A 19830-nucleotide genomic window follows, 5' to 3' on the forward strand; every position below is an offset into this window, starting at 1 on the left:
GGTGGAAGAGGAAAGTCTGGAAGATTAAGGCAAATGACAGAGAAAGGAGTTTTCATACCCAACACCATGGATGGCATCCGATTTATCAGATATGATGCGGTAAGGACTGCTTGGGACCAGTAGTGCTTGGGAACCTTGTGCTGAAATAATAAAGCTCAAGCGGTCTCCAATAAGTGTCTATTTTTGCGCTCAGCAACCCCATTCTGTTGAGAGGTACTTGCACAAGATGACTGATGTAGCATGGCAGCATCCTCCATGAACAGGTTCAAAGATCTTTCAAAATATTCCGCAGCATTGTCTGAACGGAATTGCTTAATCTTCTTGTCAAATTGAGTTTCAATCATTTTACAAAATGCCATGGTTATCCGTGGCACTTCATCACGTCCTTTTAACAAGTAGATCCATGTGCATCGTGAGTAGTGATCAATAAAACTGATAAAGTACCGAAAGCCATCCACATAAACAAGGGGTGAAGGGCCCCAAACATCAGAATGGACCAAATCAAAAGGAGCTTGAATTTCATTACTAGAAATTGGATAAAGAGTTCTACATTGTTTTGACAACTGACACACTTCGCAAACTAAACTTTGACTTGAAATACCCTTGAATAATTTAGGAAACAGCCCTTGCAATGATAAAAAAGGTAAATGACCTAACCTAGCATGCCACAAGTGTAATTTAGCTATTAACTTCTCATTATTCGAACTACTGGTAGCAGATGATTGTAAGGACGAACTTATGTCTGCACCAAAATAGTAGAGACCTCCACACTCATGACCGCTCTCAATCGTTCTCTTCGTCAATCTGTCCTGAAAGACACAATGAGTAGGAAAGAAAGTTATGCTATAGTTTAAATTCTTGGTAAGCTTCGAAACAGATAAGAGATTGGAAGTAAGATTGGGAACATGTAGAACAAATTTAAGAGAGGTTTTTTCTTAGGTCAACCCCCCCCCCCCTTCCCAGAGATGGTGGAGAGGGAACCATCAGCAACTCTCATCTTATCTTGGCCAGACATCAATTGGTAAGAAGAAAATAAAGAGGACATGTGTGTTATGTGGTCAGTTGCACCGGAATCAATAATCCAAGAAGTAGTCTATAGAATTAATTGTGATATAAGCAGAGACAATACTTGATCTGGCACGAGAGGTGGAAGCAAGGGAATTAGTCCTTAGACGGGTTAGAGCCCGGCTAAGGACCTCTACCTCATCAGCAATGAAACCCAAGGACCCGGATGTGGAGGAATTAGTAGTCTGTCCCATGGGAGAAGATGCAACTGTAGATGTGTTCTTCAAGCTATCACCATTATGACTAGTAACATGGTTCCCACTTGTTTGATTCTTCTGGGACTTCTTGTCTTTCCTTAACGCAGCTGGTTTCAGATGAGGATAAAGAACCCAACAAGTCTCTTTTACATGCCTTTCACCACCACAATGAGAGCACTTAAGATGCCTCTTGTCTGAATGCATGCTCCCCTTTTGGTTTGAAGAAATCAGAGTTGAATGTTCAACAGGCTGTTCAGCTGGCTGTGTTTGAGGGTCAACTTGCATCTCTTTCCTCCTAACCTCTTCATTCCTCACTAGATAATAGACATGATGTAAATCTGGCATTTCATCCCTTCCCAAAATTTGAGACCTTATGCTCTAATACATTGGGTCTAAACCAGCCAAGAACTTAAAGAATCTACCCTCTTCAATTTGTTTGTCATGCCTCTCCTTGTCTTTTCCATTCTCCCAATCAAGAATAAGATGATGATCAAGTTCTTCCCATAGTCCTTCTAGGGTTGCAAAATACGTTGCAACTATCATATCTCCTTGTCTCAATGCAGCAATGTCTTGGTTCAGCCTATAAATTTTGGCATTATTCTTTCTCTGTCCATAACTTTTAGAGACTTTCTCCCAAATCTTAGCAGCAATAGGAAAGTGTTGAACAGTCCTGGCCACTCTTGGAGTCATCAAAGCAAGCAGCCAGGACATAACAGTAGCATTTTCCTTATGCCATACTGCATACTCCACACTACCCACTACAAGTTCCTTCTTCTGTCCATCTAAATAACCCGTAAGTTCCCGAGAAGTAATGAAGAGCATGGCTGAAACAGACCATTCTCTGAAGTTATATTCATCCAACAATACATTGGTGATCTGCAAGCTATGCAGATTTGGATTTTCCAGATTAGGGGACCTCCCACCAGTTCTATTATCCCTAGAAGACACTTCTCCCAATATTAAAGACATCTCCTTCCTCTTACAGTGATCACAATTGAAAACTCAATACAAAGAACACTATTTCAGACTTACCGAAGCTGTTGCAGGTCTAAGAACCCCTTGTAACAGATCTGAAACCAAGAACAATCCACCTCTGTACTGTTCTGAACTCTTCTGGACTAGACTGGCTTTGACTTCTGCTGTCGTAGACTCTGATCACCCTTACAATTTGTACTAGGACTGTCGAAATCAGTCCTTCCACCTAGATCTGTTCCACACAGATCTCTCTTAGCAGCCAAATGGCTACTACCTGCTGCATGGTGTCTAGTAGGGCATCGGTTTCTGGAACAAACTCCCCTTGGGCCCTACAACCAAGGGAAACCCTAGATACAGACCTTGTTGTGTTCTACGGTCAGCCCTAGGGTTTCTTCACAGTGGCCAAGATAGGAGAGAGAGAGAAAAAAAAGGAATAGAGAAGAGCAGAAAAAAGTGACGACTGTAACCAGACAGACGGATTAGTGCTCAGATACCATGTTTGCTGGAACACAGCAGCCGAAGAAGAAGAAGAAGAAGAAGAAGAAGATTTGAGAAAGGCAGCATACTCACTTCAGTCAGCCCTATAATCTAATATAGATGATTATAAAATAATGTTACATGAATGGACTAGAATGCCCCTGATTAGTGATAGGACACCTAGACAAATAAAACAAATAAAACATTAAACAAATTTAGGCCCAATAACTAAGAACTTAAGACACAAATATGGCTAACATAAACACTAAAACAGCCGAACCAACAGGATCTATCTGCTTGGAGAGAGTTCATATTGGAAGATAGTGAAGATAGGAAGTCTTTTGTTTCTCAGTCTGTTAGTCAGGTTATGCTTTGGCATAATCAGTTGGGTCATTTATCTTTTCAGTCTTTGAAGAATTTGTTTCCTGATTTATTTGACTCTGTTCAGATGTCCAATTTGAGATGTGAGAGTTGTGAGCTTGCAAAGCATTGTACAACATCTTATTCATTGAGTAATAAAAGAAGTAATAATCCTTTTGATATTGTGCATACCGATGTTTGGGGTCCTTATCACATCACTGCTATGGGGGGTATAGATATTTCTTGTTGTTTGTTGATGACTATACCTATTTTTCTTGGGTTTACCTTATGCGTTCTCGAGATGAGGTTCATGCTTTGACCCGGATCTTTCATCAAATGATTTTAACCCAATTTGGGGTCAAAATCAAAATCTTCAAATCTGATAATGTGAAAGAATACTTTACCAACCAATTAGCCTCTTATTTGCTTGACCATGGGATTATCCACTAAAGTATTTGTCCTCATACACCACAACAAAATGGGGTTGCTAAGAGGAAGAATAGGCACATATTAGAGGTGGCCAAAAGCATCATGTTTAACTCAAATGTGCCTATTTGTTTCTGCAGAGATGCTATTCTTATAGCAATGTATCTCATTAACTGAGTTCCTTCACGGGAAGTGTTTTAAAAGCGAAAAGGCGCACAAAATTAAAAAAAAAAAAAACATGTAAAAATTCTAAGAAATCAGGAAAATATCAAAAAACAAAGTTAATTACTTAATTATTAGCTCAATTGGTTAGAATTAGATAGTTAATTATTAGACATTACTCATTAGAGGTAATGTAATCAGCTTATCAGAAATCTGAAGTTAATGAATCAGGAAATGATCAATCTTGAATCTACTTATCTACAGAAATAAAAATTAGAGATAAACTCATAAACTGATAAAGTATGAAATCAGCAATGGTTCAATATAAAAATTAAGAAATCAGCATGATTAAATATAAAACAATTATAGAATATGCAAAATGTAATCAGCATTAGATATAAAAGAATTAAAGAATATGCAATCAGCAATGATTCAATTGGTTAATCAGGAAAATATGCAATAAGTAGTTAAGTACAGAATTAAGAAATCAGCATTAATGAAGTTAACACTTAAAAGACACTTACCTCTTGGTATCATTATCCTCTCCATGGCTCACACCGTTACACTCACACGTAACAAAATCAATATAAAAATTAATCATTTATTGTAATAAGCAAGTAAGGAATAAGATTTGAAAAATATTTCAAAAAACAAGCTATATATTAAGTATTTAAATATGCAATATTAATTTTCTAATATCAAAAAAAGGGTTCTTTTATCAATCATCATTCCAGCATTGCATAACCTATACAAAAAGCAAGTTTACTGCCTAAGTGCCTATACAAAATCTCAAAATCATATATCCTCATATGTCCATTGACTCCATTGATCCATTGTCTTGATTCTTTTTTCCTCACTCCAGCATTCATTCTTCCTCATCATTTCCCTCTTCTTCATTTGGAAATTCCATATTATCTTCATACTCATCAGATTTGTAATCATTGATATTCTCCTCTTCTGTTTCTTCTTCTATGTCAAGTTCATCTTCATCTTCCAAATGAAATTGGGAATTTAATGTGCTAGGTCTTCTGGAATTGGTTGCCTCGGGCCACTTGGCTCGTAACTGTGAAGTTGAGCTTGAGCCTCTAGATCTTGTATATCTTAGTGGCTCTTCAACTCTAGAAGCACGAACAACATCTCCCCATGTCAATGAATCACCATCATCAAATACCAAATCATCTTCAGCCCCATCCATCTCTCCCAATAAACCATTCATTACTTTCATCAATATCTTTTAGAGAGATGGGATCGGTGTAACTACGGGAATCAAAACTCTCTTTCAACATCTGGTTGAACTTAATAATCACCAAATCATTTAATCGCTTTTGATCCAAGCGATTCCTCTTTTTGGTATGAATCTGTGAATTAATAAAATAGCATTGAATTACTAAAAAATTCGAAATTTAAATGTAAAATATAAATATAAGATAAATTACACGAGTAAATTTATTAATGACATACATGCTCAAACAGACTCCAGTTCCGCTCGCAACCAGATGCACTGCATGTCAAACTAAGAATTTTGATAGCAATTTTTTGTAGATTTGGAGTTGAAGCACCAAATGTTGTCCACCAATCAGCTGAAAAATATAAAAATTAACTAAATGAGCAAATTTACTAAATAAAAATAGCAATTATTAAAATAACTAAACCACAAATATTAATTGACTATATATGAAATTATGAATATTTACCCGGTGCTTTTATCTTTCCCTGCCAAATGGCCATGTTATTACTAAAAATCCCTTCTGCATTCTTATACATTGATAATTCATCAATGGTTGTATTCCACTTGTTCTTGTCACTTTCAAACATCTGGATTACTTTATAAAGGCCATTTATAATCTCTTCATCTGAATCAATTCTTTCCGCATCATCATAATAAAATTGAGGGTTTAAATAGAAACCAACCGCATGAAATGGTTGGTGGAGCTGACAATCCCATCTCCTATCAATAATCTCAAAAATCTCTGATATCTTTTCCCTTTTACCATCAAATGCCTTCAGAATTGCTTCCTTTGCTCTATCAACAGCCTCATAGATGTAACCCATAGCCGGCTTGTTTTCACAATCTACCAAGCGTAAGACACAAACAAGAGGGCTGCATACCTTAAGAATATATACAATGTTATTCCAAAATGAAGGCATCATTGCTGTCTCTACAACCCTTCTACCCTTGGCTTCCTTTGCCCACTTGCTATCACTCCACTCAATACAATTGAACATCTCCCTCAAGTTCCTCTTTTGCTTAAAAATGCTTTGTAATGTAAGATAGAAAGTAGCAAAGCGGGTTTTGGCCGGCTTAATCAATTCCCTTTGACTTGTAAACTTTCTCATCAAGTTTAATAGGCCCGGATGGTTGTATATGTATCCCGTTAGTGCTAATAGCCCTCTCAATAGTCCTCTTGACAATAGGTAACTTTTCAATGTCTTCCAGAATAAGATCCATACAATGGGCAGCACACGGTGTCCAAGTTAAATGATGATACTTAGCCATCAAATATTTTCCTAATAACACAAAAAAAAATAATTTTAGAAACAAAACAATAAAAACTAAGCAAAAGTCATAATTTCTAAAGAAAAAAAAAAAAAAACAAGTTAGAAAATTTACCTGCCAAAACATAGTTTGAAGCATTATCAGTAATCACTTGAATGACATTCTTTAAAACAATCCTCTCAACCATCTTCTCAAGTAAATTAAACAACTTCTCAGCTGTTTTTATATCACCCGATGCATCGATGCTTTCTATGAACATCGTCCCAGCACAGCTGTGGACCAAAAAATTGATTAGGGTTCTATTCTTTCTATCGGTCCATCCATCAGACATTAGAGAACACTCCCACTTTTCCCATGCCTCCTTACGATGCTATAATAATGTCTTCGTGTATTCAACCTCCCTTTTCAAGAAAGGAACCCTTGCTTCATAATAGTTTGGGATCTTTAATCCAGGCCCAAATTGCCCAATTGCTTCCACCATAGCTTCAAAGCTTTTCAAGCGAATGGTATTTAAGGGAATACCCGCTTGATATAACCACCTAACAATACGTATGCAAGCTTGTTCCCTCCCTTTGTTATATGTTTCAGTGATGGTGGTTTGTTTCATTCTTTTTTGTTCCCTTCTCATCTCTACAACTTGCTTTGGACTAGGTGTTGTCAAAAACTTATCCATAGGCCCTTTTTGTCTTTTAATGGGTGGCTTGGAACTTGATCCAGCAGATGTAAAAGGCCTAGGACATGAATTAGAACAACCACCAACACCATGAAATCAGAGATCCTATCCCTTTCTTCAATCATCATGTTCTCTTTTATCGTTCTTTTCTTTTGCATATATCCCAAAATTTCCTCCCTAACTTCTTTAGGGCACTTGATACATCCTTTAACATTCCTCCTACCACCAACAATGTGCTCTTTTGCCCTATAAATTCCTCCATTAGTCACTTTTCCACAGGATTTGCAAGTGACTGAATTTGTATTATTAGGGTCTTGTAGAGAGCAATACTTCCATGCTGGATCTCTCCTACCACTACTAGTTTCATGAGAAGTATTGCCTTCATCCATATCTAGTTGTACAAAAAAAAGAGGAAACTAAATTAATATTTAATAATCAATCAAAATAAAAATATATAATAAAACAAAAACAAATCAACTAAAATAGCTAACCAAGGAAATACCGAAATAGAAATCAGTAATGCTAATGCATAATGCTTAATTTCTTTCTTTTATTTTTATTTAAAGTTCATTCAATACTTCAATCTGTATTCTGTATTTCTGTAACCAGAAGTTCAGAAAATAATGCAACAAAAATAGAAAATTGAAGTACTGAACTGAACTGAAAGTCTGAAACAGAAGTTCAGACAGACCGGGGCTGGGAGCCCTGTTTTCGTGTAAAAAAAGAATGGAAAAAAAGAGAAGAAGAAGAAGAAGAAGAAAGTGGGGGAAGAAAGAAGCAAAGAAAAAACTAAAAATAAAAAAAGAAAGGGGTCGAGCCCTGTTTTCCTATTTTCAAATTCAAACTAATATTTGCTACTGATAAAAAAAATATTGTGTAACAGTGGGGAGGAGCCCCTGTTTTAGTGTGAAACAGGCATGGAAAGAAGAAGAAGAAGAAGGGGGCGGAGCCCCTGTTTTACTATAAAAATATTTTAGAAGAAGAAAGACAATGAAAAAAATAAGTGGGCAGAGCCCCTGTTTTTCTATGAACAAGAACTGAAAAAGGAGGAGAAGAAGAAGAAGGAGAAGGAGAAGAAGAAGAAGAAGAAGGGGCGGGCAGAACCCCTATTTTCAGTGTAAAAAGAGAAGAAGAAGAAGAAGAAGAGGAGGATGGAGCCCCTGTTTTACTATAAAAATATTTTAGAAGAAGAAAGACAATGAAAAAAAAACAAGAGTGGGCAGAGCCCCTGTTTTTCTGTGAACAAGAAGAACTGAAAAAGGAGGAGAAGAAGATGAAGGAGAAGGAGAAGAAGAAGAAGAAGAAGAAGAAGAAGAAGAAGAAGAAGAAGAAGAAGACGAAGGGGGTGGAGCCCCTGTTTTAGTGTGAAACAGACAAGGAAAGAAGAAGAAGAAGAAGAAGAAGGGGGCGGAGCCCCTGTTTTACTGTAAAAATATTTTAGAAGAAGAAAGACAATGAAAAAAAACAAGAGTGGGCAGAGCCCCTGTTTTACTGTGAACAAGAAGAACTGAAAAAGGAAGAGAAGAAGAAGAAGGAGCCGGGCGGAACCCCTGTTTTCAGTGTAAAAAAAGAAGAAAAAAATACCTGATGATGATTGCTGAAAGCCTGAAGGCCCTGAACGTTGGAGTTGGTCGTCCGACTGAGAGATAGCCTCTGATAGAACTTCGAAGGTGGTTGTTCGATTGAGAGATGGCCTGAACTTGTTGATAAAGAAGAACGTGGGGGCTGAGGGCTTGAGACTTCGACTGATACTAGGAGTCTGATAAGCCTTGCATGGTAAGTTTTTTTCTCTTGAGAGGGTCGTGACTTTCTTTCGTATTTTCTATATCATATCCCAACCATTTTGGTACATAAAAGGAAATAATCTATACATATACGATTATAATCTATCTATAAAAGTCAATTTAAAAACAAATAAAAAAACCAAGGGAAACCAAACATAGGCACACGCTTGGACCACCTGGCGCCTGGTCTGAGGCGCACACCTTTGGCGTAGAGGCGAGCACCTTACTAAAGTGTAGCCGCCTTGACCCATGCGAGGCGCCAACTCTCGAAAACGCCTCACCTTGCGCCTCAGGTGCACCTTTTAAAACATTGTTCACGGGTTCTTGACATGAAGCCTCCATTTACCCTCCTATACCCTGATAAAAGACTTGTTTACTATTCTCCTTAAAACCTTTGATTGTACTTGCTTTGTTCAGATTCTTGGACCTTATCGTTCCAAATTTGATCCTAAGGCCTCCAAATGTATTTTTCTCGGTTATACACAAACTCAAAAGGGATATTGCTGCTATGAACCCACTTCTAGGAGAAGATTTGTCTCTACAGATGTCACTTTCCTCGAGGATGTACCCTATTATCCTAGGGTTTCTCCTCAAGGGGAGAGTAGTGAGTGTGGGGTTAACTCATCAAAAGCTCCTTTACCTGTTCCATTGAGTGATGAGGGATGTAATGGGGAGGGGTGTCAGAGGTGTCAGGATTTGAGAATCCATCACAGGCGGTGGAGGCAGGTTGATTTCGGTCATCAGTAGTCCAGGCCAGCCCCAGTTCCTTCTGCGGATCCAGATCTAGGTACTACAGTTCATTTATCAGATCCAGGTTCCACTAAGATACCTTCCACTGTTGAGCCCTTACCTCCTTTGGATGACCTTGACTTCCCCATTGCAGTCCGTAAGGACAAACGGCGTTGCACCACATCCACAGCTCACTGCGTTTCCCATTTCTTGTCCTATGATCACCTGCCCCCCTCTTCCAGGTCCTTCCTCACATATATTGTTGATATTCCTATCCCCAGAACAGTGCAGGAGGCCTTGCGAGTTCCTAAGTGGAAAGATGCAATGAAGGTTGAAATGGATGCTCTTTTGAGGAATAATACTTGGGAGCTAGTTGACCAACCTAAAGGGAAGAAACCGGTTGGATGTAGATGGGTATTTACTATGAAACATAATGCTAATGGTTCCATTGAAAGATATAAGGCTCGGTTAGTTGCAAAGGGATTTACTCAGACTTATGGTATAGACTACTTGGAGACTTTTGCTCCAGAAGCAAAGATGACCACTATTAGAGTTTTATTGTCCCTTGCAGCCATACTCTTGGCCCTTGTTCCAGATGGATGTTAAAAATGCCTTCCTCAATGGAGACTTGCGGGAAGAAGTCTACATGTAGTTGCCCCCTGGATTTTATGATGCAAAAATAGGAAAGAAGGTTTGTCAGTTGAATAAAGCCTTGTATGGACTCAAACAGTCCCCCAGAGCTTGGTTTGATAGATTCAGACAAGCCCTTGAAAGATTCGGTTACGTACAAGCCCAATCAAACCATACGTTGTTCATTAAGAGAGTGGACTCTTCCTTGACCTTGCTTGTTGTATATGTGGATGATGTTGTAGTGACAGGGAATGATAACGGTGAGATTGAGTCTCTCAAACAACTCTTTCATCAAGAATTTGAGGTGAAAGATCTGGGAGAGCTACGATACTTCTTGGGTATTGAGGTAGCTAGATCTAAACATGGGATTTTTGTTTCTCAAAGAAAGTATGTTCTAAATTTGTTGGAAGAAACTGGAAAGTTAGGTGTTAAGCCTGCAAATACACCTATTGAACAGAATCACAAGATCAGTGCAGAGGGTGGAAAGCAACTTGAAGATAAAGTTATGTTCCAACGATTAGTTGGAAAACTCCTCTATCTTTGTCTCACACGACCGGACATCAGTTATGCGGTCAGCGTTGTCAATCAGTATATGCACTCTCCTAGGACTACTCACTTATTTGTAGCTGAGAGGATATTAGCATATTTGAAGAGGTGCCCAGGTAGAGGTATACTATTCAAGAATAATAATCACATGAAGATAGAGGTTTATACAAATGTTGATTGGGTTGGGAGTGTTGATGATAGAAGGTCTACCTCTGGATATTGTGCTTTGTTAGGAGGTAACCCGGCCTCCTTGAGGAGTAAGAAGCAAATTGTTGTTTCTTGTTCTAGTGCAAAAGCTGAATACAAGTCCATGGCTAATGGTGTGGCTGAAATCCTATGGTTGAAATCACTATTTGAGTTGGGTATTGCTTATGAGAAGCCCTTAATGCTGCATTGTGATAATCAGGCTGCTATTAATATAGCTCATAATCCGGTACAGCATGACAGAACTAAGCATATTGAAGTAGACCAACATTTTGTCAGAGAAAGGGTTTCATCTCAAGAAGTGTGTCTTCCGTATATAACCTCCAGCATGCAGCTCGCAGATCTTCTCACCAAGGCTGTTCCAAGGAAGAACTTAGAGGCAGATCTATGCAAGTTGGGAATGACAAATATCTATTCCCGACTTGAGGGGGAGTGTAGAGAACACTGATGTGGACCCCCCTAATGCAGTCCTCACAGTGTTCGTATGGCAACAATATTTCTGTTAGATATGACAGTGTTAGTTGGTAGTTATTTCTTATTCTATTTGCCATGTAAGCAGTAAGGGCAATTCAGACCTTTTACAGTTAGCCAATAGTTATATAAATACTAAGAATGGGTCGGCAGAAATTATGACCTTCCCTCTCTCTTTTCTGAAACTCTCTTCGTGTACCTCTTCTCTTCCTCTCTTCTCTTCTTCTCCTCTTCAATTTTGCATCATTTTTCTTTTTAATTCAAGACTGATTATAGTCTAGATCGACTACTCACCTTTTAAAACACTGCTCACCATACTTGAAGGAATGAAATACAATTAGAAATGGCTACAGTGTCTTTTTTTATGGAAGGACACCTGGTGTGATAACTGGTCACTTATTGCACCAAGTCAACACTCTTCCAAATTCTCAAGGATAAAGGAGCAGTAGTAGAGGCTCAATATGAGATTAGAGGAAATGAACCTTTATGGATCTCAAAAATTCAAAAGGAATATAAAGAGGGAATATGGTCAACATATTACAGAAACCCCAATATTGCAAACCAGTGGTGGGAGCCATAGATACAAGAATCAAGAAGCAAGACAAGTAGGCAATGTTCTGTTATATCTTTTTTAATCACATTTGTAACCCAGGTTGGAGCTCTTTCCCCTGCAAAAGGTTGCCTTCATGATGTGGATAATTGTTTTAGGGTAATGTGTTACCAGGGATAAAATTCATTAGGTATGGAGATACTTGAAACAGGATGGTTCCTCTATGTAAAGTCGACATAGACATTGCATACCATCTTCCATTCACCACTCCTTGCTTCTGCAATATGGTCTCATTTCTGCCATTTAATCCATAGGAGAGTTTGGACAATTTACCATCTTGGAGCGTTTTCCAGTGTTTCCTTCTTTAGGGCAATAACAACAAGAAAACATTCCCCTCATACACCTCCAGTCAAAGTAATATGGTTGGACCCCACAATCCCACATTAAAGCTTTCTACTAGGAAGTAATCCATCTAAGATCAACACTTGTGAAAAATGCAAAATAGAAAGCTGTATTGGGCTTTATCATCCCACATCTTCTTCGTCTATAACACAAGCTGTGAAACCACTAATAATCTGTTAATCTCTTTCCCTTTGTTAGCAGCATTTGGGACCATTTCTTTACTTTTGACTGTAGGTGGCTCCTCCCCACTACCCTTAATAGAGGCAGATGCCTTGTTTGTGACTAGCTGCTTCTCTCCTGGAGAGAAAACGAGGAAAATTCTGTGGAGGTTCATAAAAGCTGACACTTTGGTAGAACATAACTTCAAGGTGGCAATAAGGTGGCTCCAAAACAGCAGCCTAGGACCAAAGTTCAAAATATTGATACAGGCCAATATGTCGGATGAGACGTATCGGCCTGTATCTTTAGTTGCTTTTATTTAGTTTTTCTCCAAACCGGTTCAGGGGGGTCAGTTTTAGGCCCATCTACCGCCCAAAGCAGGTCAGACCCGAAACACTTAGTACAGGGGCGTATCGGAAGGTCACCAATATGATACATATCGGCCAATACGTGACAAAATTTAATCCATGCCGAGGACCTTGGCAATACAACCACACAATCAGGCACATAAAGCAGTTGGCTGAAAGAATGGGTACAACCATCGGGTTCAATGATCAGCTAATGAACTAGCCAAACAATGTGCACAAAGGGTACAATTTTTTTTTTTTTTTTTGATAATTCAAAGGGTACAATTATTTTGGTGAATACCTCATAGGGGATATGCTGTTAAAAGGAAAGGATGTAAAGAATGAGATTATGGGTTAAGCTATCCTATTAATTAGAAAGCACATCTGCTGCAACTGTGGTCAAAGACTCCCTTGCTACCCGCCAATGAAACATTGACAGGTTAGTGATTGAAATAAATTCAAATCATCAATTGAACTGATTTTTAATTTCCACTGCTGGCATGCCCATCTTTCTTTCTTTTTCTTTTTTTTTTTTTTTTTTGGGGGGGGGGGGGGGGGGGGGCTGTGAACCATATTTGTTGATGGAGTTCAAGGTACATATTCTTTTATACATCATTTTATCTCACAATTAATAAAATTTTCAACAGCTATTATAATATCATGTACACATTCTTTCAGGATTAACTAATAAATTAAGTTCCTATTGCTGATAAAAAGAATTCAGCAGTAACTCCGTAAAGCATGAAATTCTTGACATCTCTGCTTCCTTTTATTGCTTTTTCAGATGGACACCAAGGAATCTTATTTTTTTTACTGATGCATTAGCTAAAAGTGGGGTGGGATGGAATATGCTGTATAGTTAAGAATTAATGATTTCATTGATTACTCTTTGGAATATTGGAGGCTTCCCTTCCTTTGCATTAGAATCCATTAATTACTGTTGCTGATCAATGAGCTGCTGCTATGGAATATGACTCTTGGGATCCATTTTATTTGAACCAGAATGGAATCCATAATTGCTCTACTTGTGCTCAGACAATGAATCATATGCCATGTACCCTTCTCCACTTTTTTACTCCATCTAATATCTCAGATTTCTGTCATTTTCTTACTCAAAAAGATGATTTTCAGCAGATATGTTAGTTTTTTCGAGATAGACCCAAATAGACATACTGGCAAAACCAAAATGATTTTGCCACTGCTAATTATTGCAGATATAACTATAATGTACAAACAGCTTTTGCAGAAACGTAGAAAAGCACTTTGAGAACCAAACCTGTTTGACAAAATAGCCAACAGCATTATTGTCTGCATAAGTTAGAAAATGAGTGAGCCCATCAACATCACGAGCATGCTGCTTTAAGTGATTCATAAGCCTGGTGCCATAGCCTTTAACTTGTTCATCTGCCGTAATTGCACAAAAAGCTATCTCCCCAAATTTTTGACTGCATTTTTCAGAGTGCCAATGAACAAGAACAAAAGAAAAAACAAAAGATGAAATTGAAGTACAAGTATTAAATAAGTATTTTAAAGGATTGCAAGTTTTGATGTCTAAGTTGGATGTAGAAACATAAAAGAACAAATGAACAGTGAGTATACTAAGAAGAACAGGACAGATTCACAATGAAAAAGACCAGCTATAAGCCTATGACCCAAAGAAACTGTCTTGTAAACCAAGGAAACTGTCTCATTTAGATTGAGCATGCTATGTTAACCAGATTAGACAAGTATCTGATAATGACACAAGTGCTGCAAGGACATTTCTAAAATAGGAAGAAGAAATTACTATCAACCAGTAAAAAAAGAGAATAATAAACCAAGAAGATAATAGGAAGAAGAAAGAAAGAAAACACCAATGTTCAACATGACTCAGCTCAGTAGACTGTCCAGAATAAAAGAGAAAAATATCCACCATGGAAAAACACAGACAACCTCTCTACAGTCTCACAACAAAATGTCCACTCTCACACAACCTAATCCAACACAACCAATGGTTTAAATAAGCAAAGGATCCAATTATATCAGAATTACATTTAGGCCCCTCTTCCTCCCATAAATACATAGAAGTCTCCAAAAGTTTATCAACATAACAAATATACCCTTATAACCTCCGAGACTCCCTGAAAGAAAACTGAGATACAACAAAATACAACATAGTAGAAAAATAATACTTGGAATGATTTTTCCTATTTCATTTGACACAGTAGAAAAAGTTTGTATTGAAGTTAAAGCTTACCTTATTTAGTAAAATATTATTACTTTCAACACAAAAGGATCAATGAAAGAGAAAAAGATGGCTATCATAACATAACCACCTAGTTTACCTGACATATGGGCGATATGTAATGCCCCCAACAACCTGATTGTTCCCGATAACCATCACGGACTTGTGACTTCTGAAATAGATGAAAAGTGACGGCAGATAAAATTACAACAAAAGAAATGAGATGGGAAAGCAATAAATTCACTAAAATGCAATAGTTAAACGCAATATAGCCACTGAAAATTAGAAGGTATCAAACTACAATTTGACAACTTCAACTCCAGAGTCTACATGTGAAATCTTGCCAAATAACTGACTTCAACAGTTGAAACATGAAAAAGCACATGCACACATTTAATATGAAGCCACACTCTCTATGAAGTCAACACACCATGGCAAACCTACCTACAGGCAAAAGTAATAACACAAAGAACATTTACTTTTATCAGTAATCCCACAGAGAACTTCCAAACTAAGTGCCCCCCCCCAAAAAAAAGAGAGAATATCTAAGGGACCAAATAATTCAATATTCCTAGTTACTGCATTTAGTCAACAAAATTGATTCATAAGCTTAATTAAATGCCATAGCAATCAACTCGATTTTCAACAAGGCACAATAGTTCACATCCCTAGATAAATACATCCATTAAAAATCCTCACATTCAGGAAAAAAGCACAAATTAGTGGGGATGACAGAGGTTCATTTCTTCTATAGTTTTGGGTTAAACCAACACCAATCCTAAACAAATATTTGTTTGGTAATAAATAAAAGAGAAAAATTTTATTATTAAAAAGAAATATTGCATCAAGGTGATAAGGAATAACCAGAATCAAACAAAGTACAATAAGCAACTAACCTAACAAAATATATCAACAACGAAAATCATACTCTAAAACAAACCAAAGTTATCTTCAAAGGCATCCTTTGACACAACTTCAAATTCTGTCCAATCTTCTTAGAATAAGAGGATCTTGACCATTTGACCAAGTGAATTTTGATCCCAAAATTCTACAATCAATTAACCCATTCTTTCTCACAAAATCCCTGAAGCTTCTCAGTCCTCCCAACACTCTATTATCCCTTCCCACTTTCATTGCACTTATTTTTCGACAAAGATTGAAATCTCCCCCCACCACCCAAGGTCCCATGCTAGCCTCTTCATAAACTCCCAAAGTTCCTCCCACATTTCAAGCCTGTTCCCATCCCCATTACGACCATACAAATTTGTAGGTAACACCATCCCCTTTGAGCCCCAGATGATTCAATACCACAGACACTGAATATGTACCCTTGAACCAACAACCCACCCAGAACCCAAATACTCACATCTCAAATGATTATCAACCCTCCACTTCACAGGCTACTCATCCACAACTATTTGAACCCCACAAGTCACTCAAAATACCCATATCCACCTTTTTCCAATTCCTTTTCTTACTACAACAACAACTCCACCTTTTTTTATCAGCAAGAAAATTGTTAATTGTTTTAATATGAGAGGGTGGGTGTCCAGTCACCCAAAGATAAAGAAGACAGAAAAACAATGTCCAAGATCAAAACAGTTACAATATGCCCAAAACACCAACACCACCCTATTACTCGTAATAACATTTCTCACTATATCCCTTCTTCGGAAATCTATAGATCCCCTAATGTTCCGAGAACAAATTCTCATATTTTTTTCTTCTTTTTATTTGTTTTGTCTACAAATGATCATTATCAGTAATGGTTTGAGGTCAAAGTTCAAAATTTCACAACATATCGGCCTGTATCGGCCAATACGTATCGTTCTGACAAAGGTCCAATACGCAAAACATGTAGAAATCATCTGTTTCGTTTCTTTTTGTATGTATTGGCTGAAACAGGCCCGTACCGGCCATTACAAGCCCGAAACAGTCCGATACACTTAATTCATTTTGGGAGTTCTTTTTTATCATTATTTTTTCGTTAATCTACATTTAATACCCAATTCTCTCTCTCATTAATTTTGTTAATTACTCTTGTATTTAAGTCTATTTTTTCTCCCTCACATTAATTAGTTAATTACTCAATTTGAATTTGAATTTGAATTCTAGCGCCTAGTTCAAATCCTATCTCATTAATTAATGATTCTTTCTCTCGTTAACGCAATTGTTACTCATTAATTGCATTAACCATTAATTTTAGCTCTTATAATTGTAAACATAAAAACTACAAGTTTTAGTGATAACAAGATTTGAACCTTAAGTCATTAGATTCTGATGAGTAATGACCCTTTTTTTTTATCAAAAGTAATGACCATATGTTCACCACTAAGCCACACTAATCTGTTTGTTATGATCATATAAATTTTTATTTTCAAGTAAATTTTTATTTTTTCTTAGTGGATGTTCCATGTTTATTGACAAATGCTAGAATTAATTATTAATTATAAATTAATAAGTATTAAAAATATATTGATCATTTGAAAATTAATGTATAGTTTTTCCATTATTTTTCAATGGTTATTAATTGTGTCCCAATATCTCACATTTTACATAAACCATTAAATTATGTTTGTTTACATTTAATAACTTATTTACAATCATATAAAATTTGTAATTATTGTTATTGTTGTGAGTTTAATTGTTATTTTTATAGTTGTTGTTAGTGGGTTGTCCTCTTAAGATGTTGTCAGTTAGTTAGTTATTTTCTTTCTTTTTGTTATTAGTTTGTTTCTAGGGAGTGCCACCAAGGGCATACTTGTAATTTCCATTCTTTTTATATTAAGTTAATATAAATAAAGAACTGGCGGCAGCTAGGGTAAGGTTTTCTTTTCTCTCAATCGTATCTGCCTCTTCTTCTCGTCTCTCTCTCTCTCCATGAATGATTACATGGTATCAAAGCAAGGTTCTGGGATATAAAAGAATTTCGGTCTCTCCTATTTGAACCTGCTTTGTCCTCTTTTCCTTCTTTGATTTCTTGGACGTGGAAGACAGAGAAACCCTAGCAGACTACTTGTGGCTCTTCCTTTAGGTTCTTCCTTGGTCGTAATATCAAGGAAACCCTAGTCGAAGAAGGGCGATGCAGAAAGAGACTCCCCTTCTTCTCTGTTTGATGCTGTGAAGTCAGTTTCTGGTTGGCAACTTCGTACAGGTGTTGGACAGGGTATGTGTTCCTGTTTTTTTATTTTTGGCCAATGGTGTGAAGGCCTTATTCCTTGGTTCTATATATTCGTTTGGATGCTGGATTGTTAAGACTGTATGGGTTGTAGTCGAACTGATAGTATATTGTTCTAACGTCTGCCTTGGCTGGTGTTGGACTGATTACCGGGCTGGTTTAATGACTGAACCATCACAGAGTTGATTTCAGTAGTTTTTTTGTTGTCTTTTCCACATCCCAAAAGTAAATTTCTTGAGGGTTGGTATTATGTTTGTGGCTGTTGTGTAGTTGTGTGGGATCTGGACTGATTTCAGCAGTGATCTATGGCAAACTATGATTCAACCTCATCGGGGGTTACACCGACCCGCAGCATAGCAGGTATGGGAGGTGAAAACAAGATGTTTCCCATGCCCATTACCCCTTTAAATGGTCTAAACTACCTAGAGTGGGCTAAAAGCATAAAACTTTATGTAACGGCTAGGGGAAAAGCTGGTTACATAAATGGAAGGGTAAAAGAACCCAAGAGTGAGACAGTTGAACATGATAGGTGGGACCAAGAAAACAGTATGGTGATGTCTTGGCTCCTTGCAGCCATGGAACCTGATGTGAAGAAGAACTTTATGTGGGCAGACACCGCTAGTGCGATCTGGGAACAGACCAAAACTACCTATTCTGAGCCAAGGTTTACCAGTTGCAAGCTGAATCCTCAATTTGTAAACAGGGAAATTGTAGTTTGTCTTCATATTATTCAGCCCTTACTTCCATATGGAAAGAATTGGATCATTATCAGGCTACAGAGTGGAAACACGATGATGATGCTAAGGCCTACAGGAAGTTGGTTTCTCAGTAGTGTGTGTTTGCCTTATTGTTGGGACTGAATCCTGCCTATGAACCTTTGAGAGTTCAGATCCAAGGAAGCAAAGAGTTGTCGTCGGTTCACGAGGTATACTCCCTTGTTCAATCGGAAGAAAGTTGGTGGAGTGTGATGGTTACAGCTGAGGGGGAGCAACAAGTTGCTTTGGCTGCGATGAGTAATAACAACATGGGGAAGAAAAGTGACACCAAGAAGGCTGATGATAAAGATAAGTTGTTTTGTACCCATTCTCTCAATCGTATCTTCCTCTTCTCTCTCTCTCGCTCGTCTCTCTCTCTCCATGAATGATTACAGTTATTAATATGTTTTTTAGGATCTATTTGAGCTTTCTAGCATATTGATACGTATCTTGATTTTTTTTCTGTATCCATGTGTATCTAAAGCATATCCTGATACGTCTCTTAAAATTGGCTTTTCGATACACCTTGCATTTTCGATACTTTGAACCTTGTTTGAGGTATTTCAAATCTTCCTTCTAACTTTTCAAAAGTTTTCCTTGCAAATTCCTCTCCTCCAATAAAACATAAACCTAGGATTTTGTTGACCTCCACCTCTTCATTCACAATCTTTTCCAAGTCAATTGCTTTCTCGACTTGATGATTATCATCTACACAAATTTCATCTTTACCAAACTCACTTGAACCATATTCCCCTACCAGATTCTCACCATCTGAAGTTGTCTAAGAAGTGTTAAAATTTGGCTTTGTCCAATAATTTCTCTTCCTCCTAAACACACCGGAATCTTTCACCCCACCACTTCTTTCGCTTTTTCTTTCTCATTTCCCTCTCCCACTTTCTTTATTGCTAATACTCATTTCCATTTGTCAAACTTTTTTGGAAAAAGGTAAGGTAATTTTATTCATTGGAAGTACAACATACAACCAGAGGGGAGACAAACAGTCATCCTCCTGAGATAAA

The 19830-nt window shown here is 37.5% G+C and overlaps 2 protein-coding genes across 7 annotated transcripts in view; both read right to left on the reverse strand.

Annotated features, from left to right (window-relative positions):
* Positions 1-19830, reverse strand: part of HAG1 (histone acetyltransferase of the GNAT family 1) — a 113532-nt gene that overhangs the window by 63348 nt on the left and 30354 nt on the right. For all 6 annotated transcript variants that reach the window (XM_088895089.1, XM_088895090.1, XM_010248038.3 and 3 more), the window contains exons 4-5: positions 14979-15050; positions 13931-14099 (exon numbers count right to left, since the gene is read on the reverse strand). In XM_088895089.1, the coding sequence (XP_088751215.1) occupies positions 13931-14099; positions 14979-15050 (241 nt within the window). The remainder of the gene's footprint in view (positions 1-13930; positions 14100-14978; positions 15051-19830) is intronic.
* Positions 4332-7091, reverse strand: LOC148804107 (uncharacterized). The gene is made up of 4 exons (XM_088895093.1): positions 6274-7091; positions 5357-6170; positions 5124-5242; positions 4332-5020 (listed from the first exon to the last, which is right to left on the reverse strand). The coding sequence occupies exons 2-4, from the start codon at positions 5997-5999 to the stop codon at positions 4844-4846; spliced, it is 939 nt and encodes a 312-aa protein (XP_088751219.1). The 5' UTR covers positions 6000-6170; positions 6274-7091; the 3' UTR covers positions 4332-4843.

Source organism: Nelumbo nucifera, chromosome 1 (assembly GCF_055504915.1).
Source record: "Nelumbo nucifera cultivar China Antique chromosome 1, China Antique-T2T, whole genome shotgun sequence".
NCBI lineage: Eukaryota > Viridiplantae > Streptophyta > Magnoliopsida > Proteales > Nelumbonaceae > Nelumbo > Nelumbo nucifera.

Excerpts from the sequence above, each read along its gene's own strand:
- LOC148804107 (XM_088895093.1), bottom strand. The coding sequence starts at position 5,999 with ATGAGAAAGTTTACAAGTCAAAGGGAATTGATTAAGCCGGCCAAAACC. Across the intron at positions 5,243-5,356 it reads GGGAAAGATAAAAGCACCGG|CTGATTGGTGGACAACATTT; the intron begins GTAAATATTCAT and ends TATATTTTTCAG. Across the intron at positions 5,021-5,123 it reads ACTGGAGTCTGTTTGAGCAT|ATTCATACCAAAAAGAGGAA; the intron begins GTATGTCATTAA and ends ATTAATTCACAG.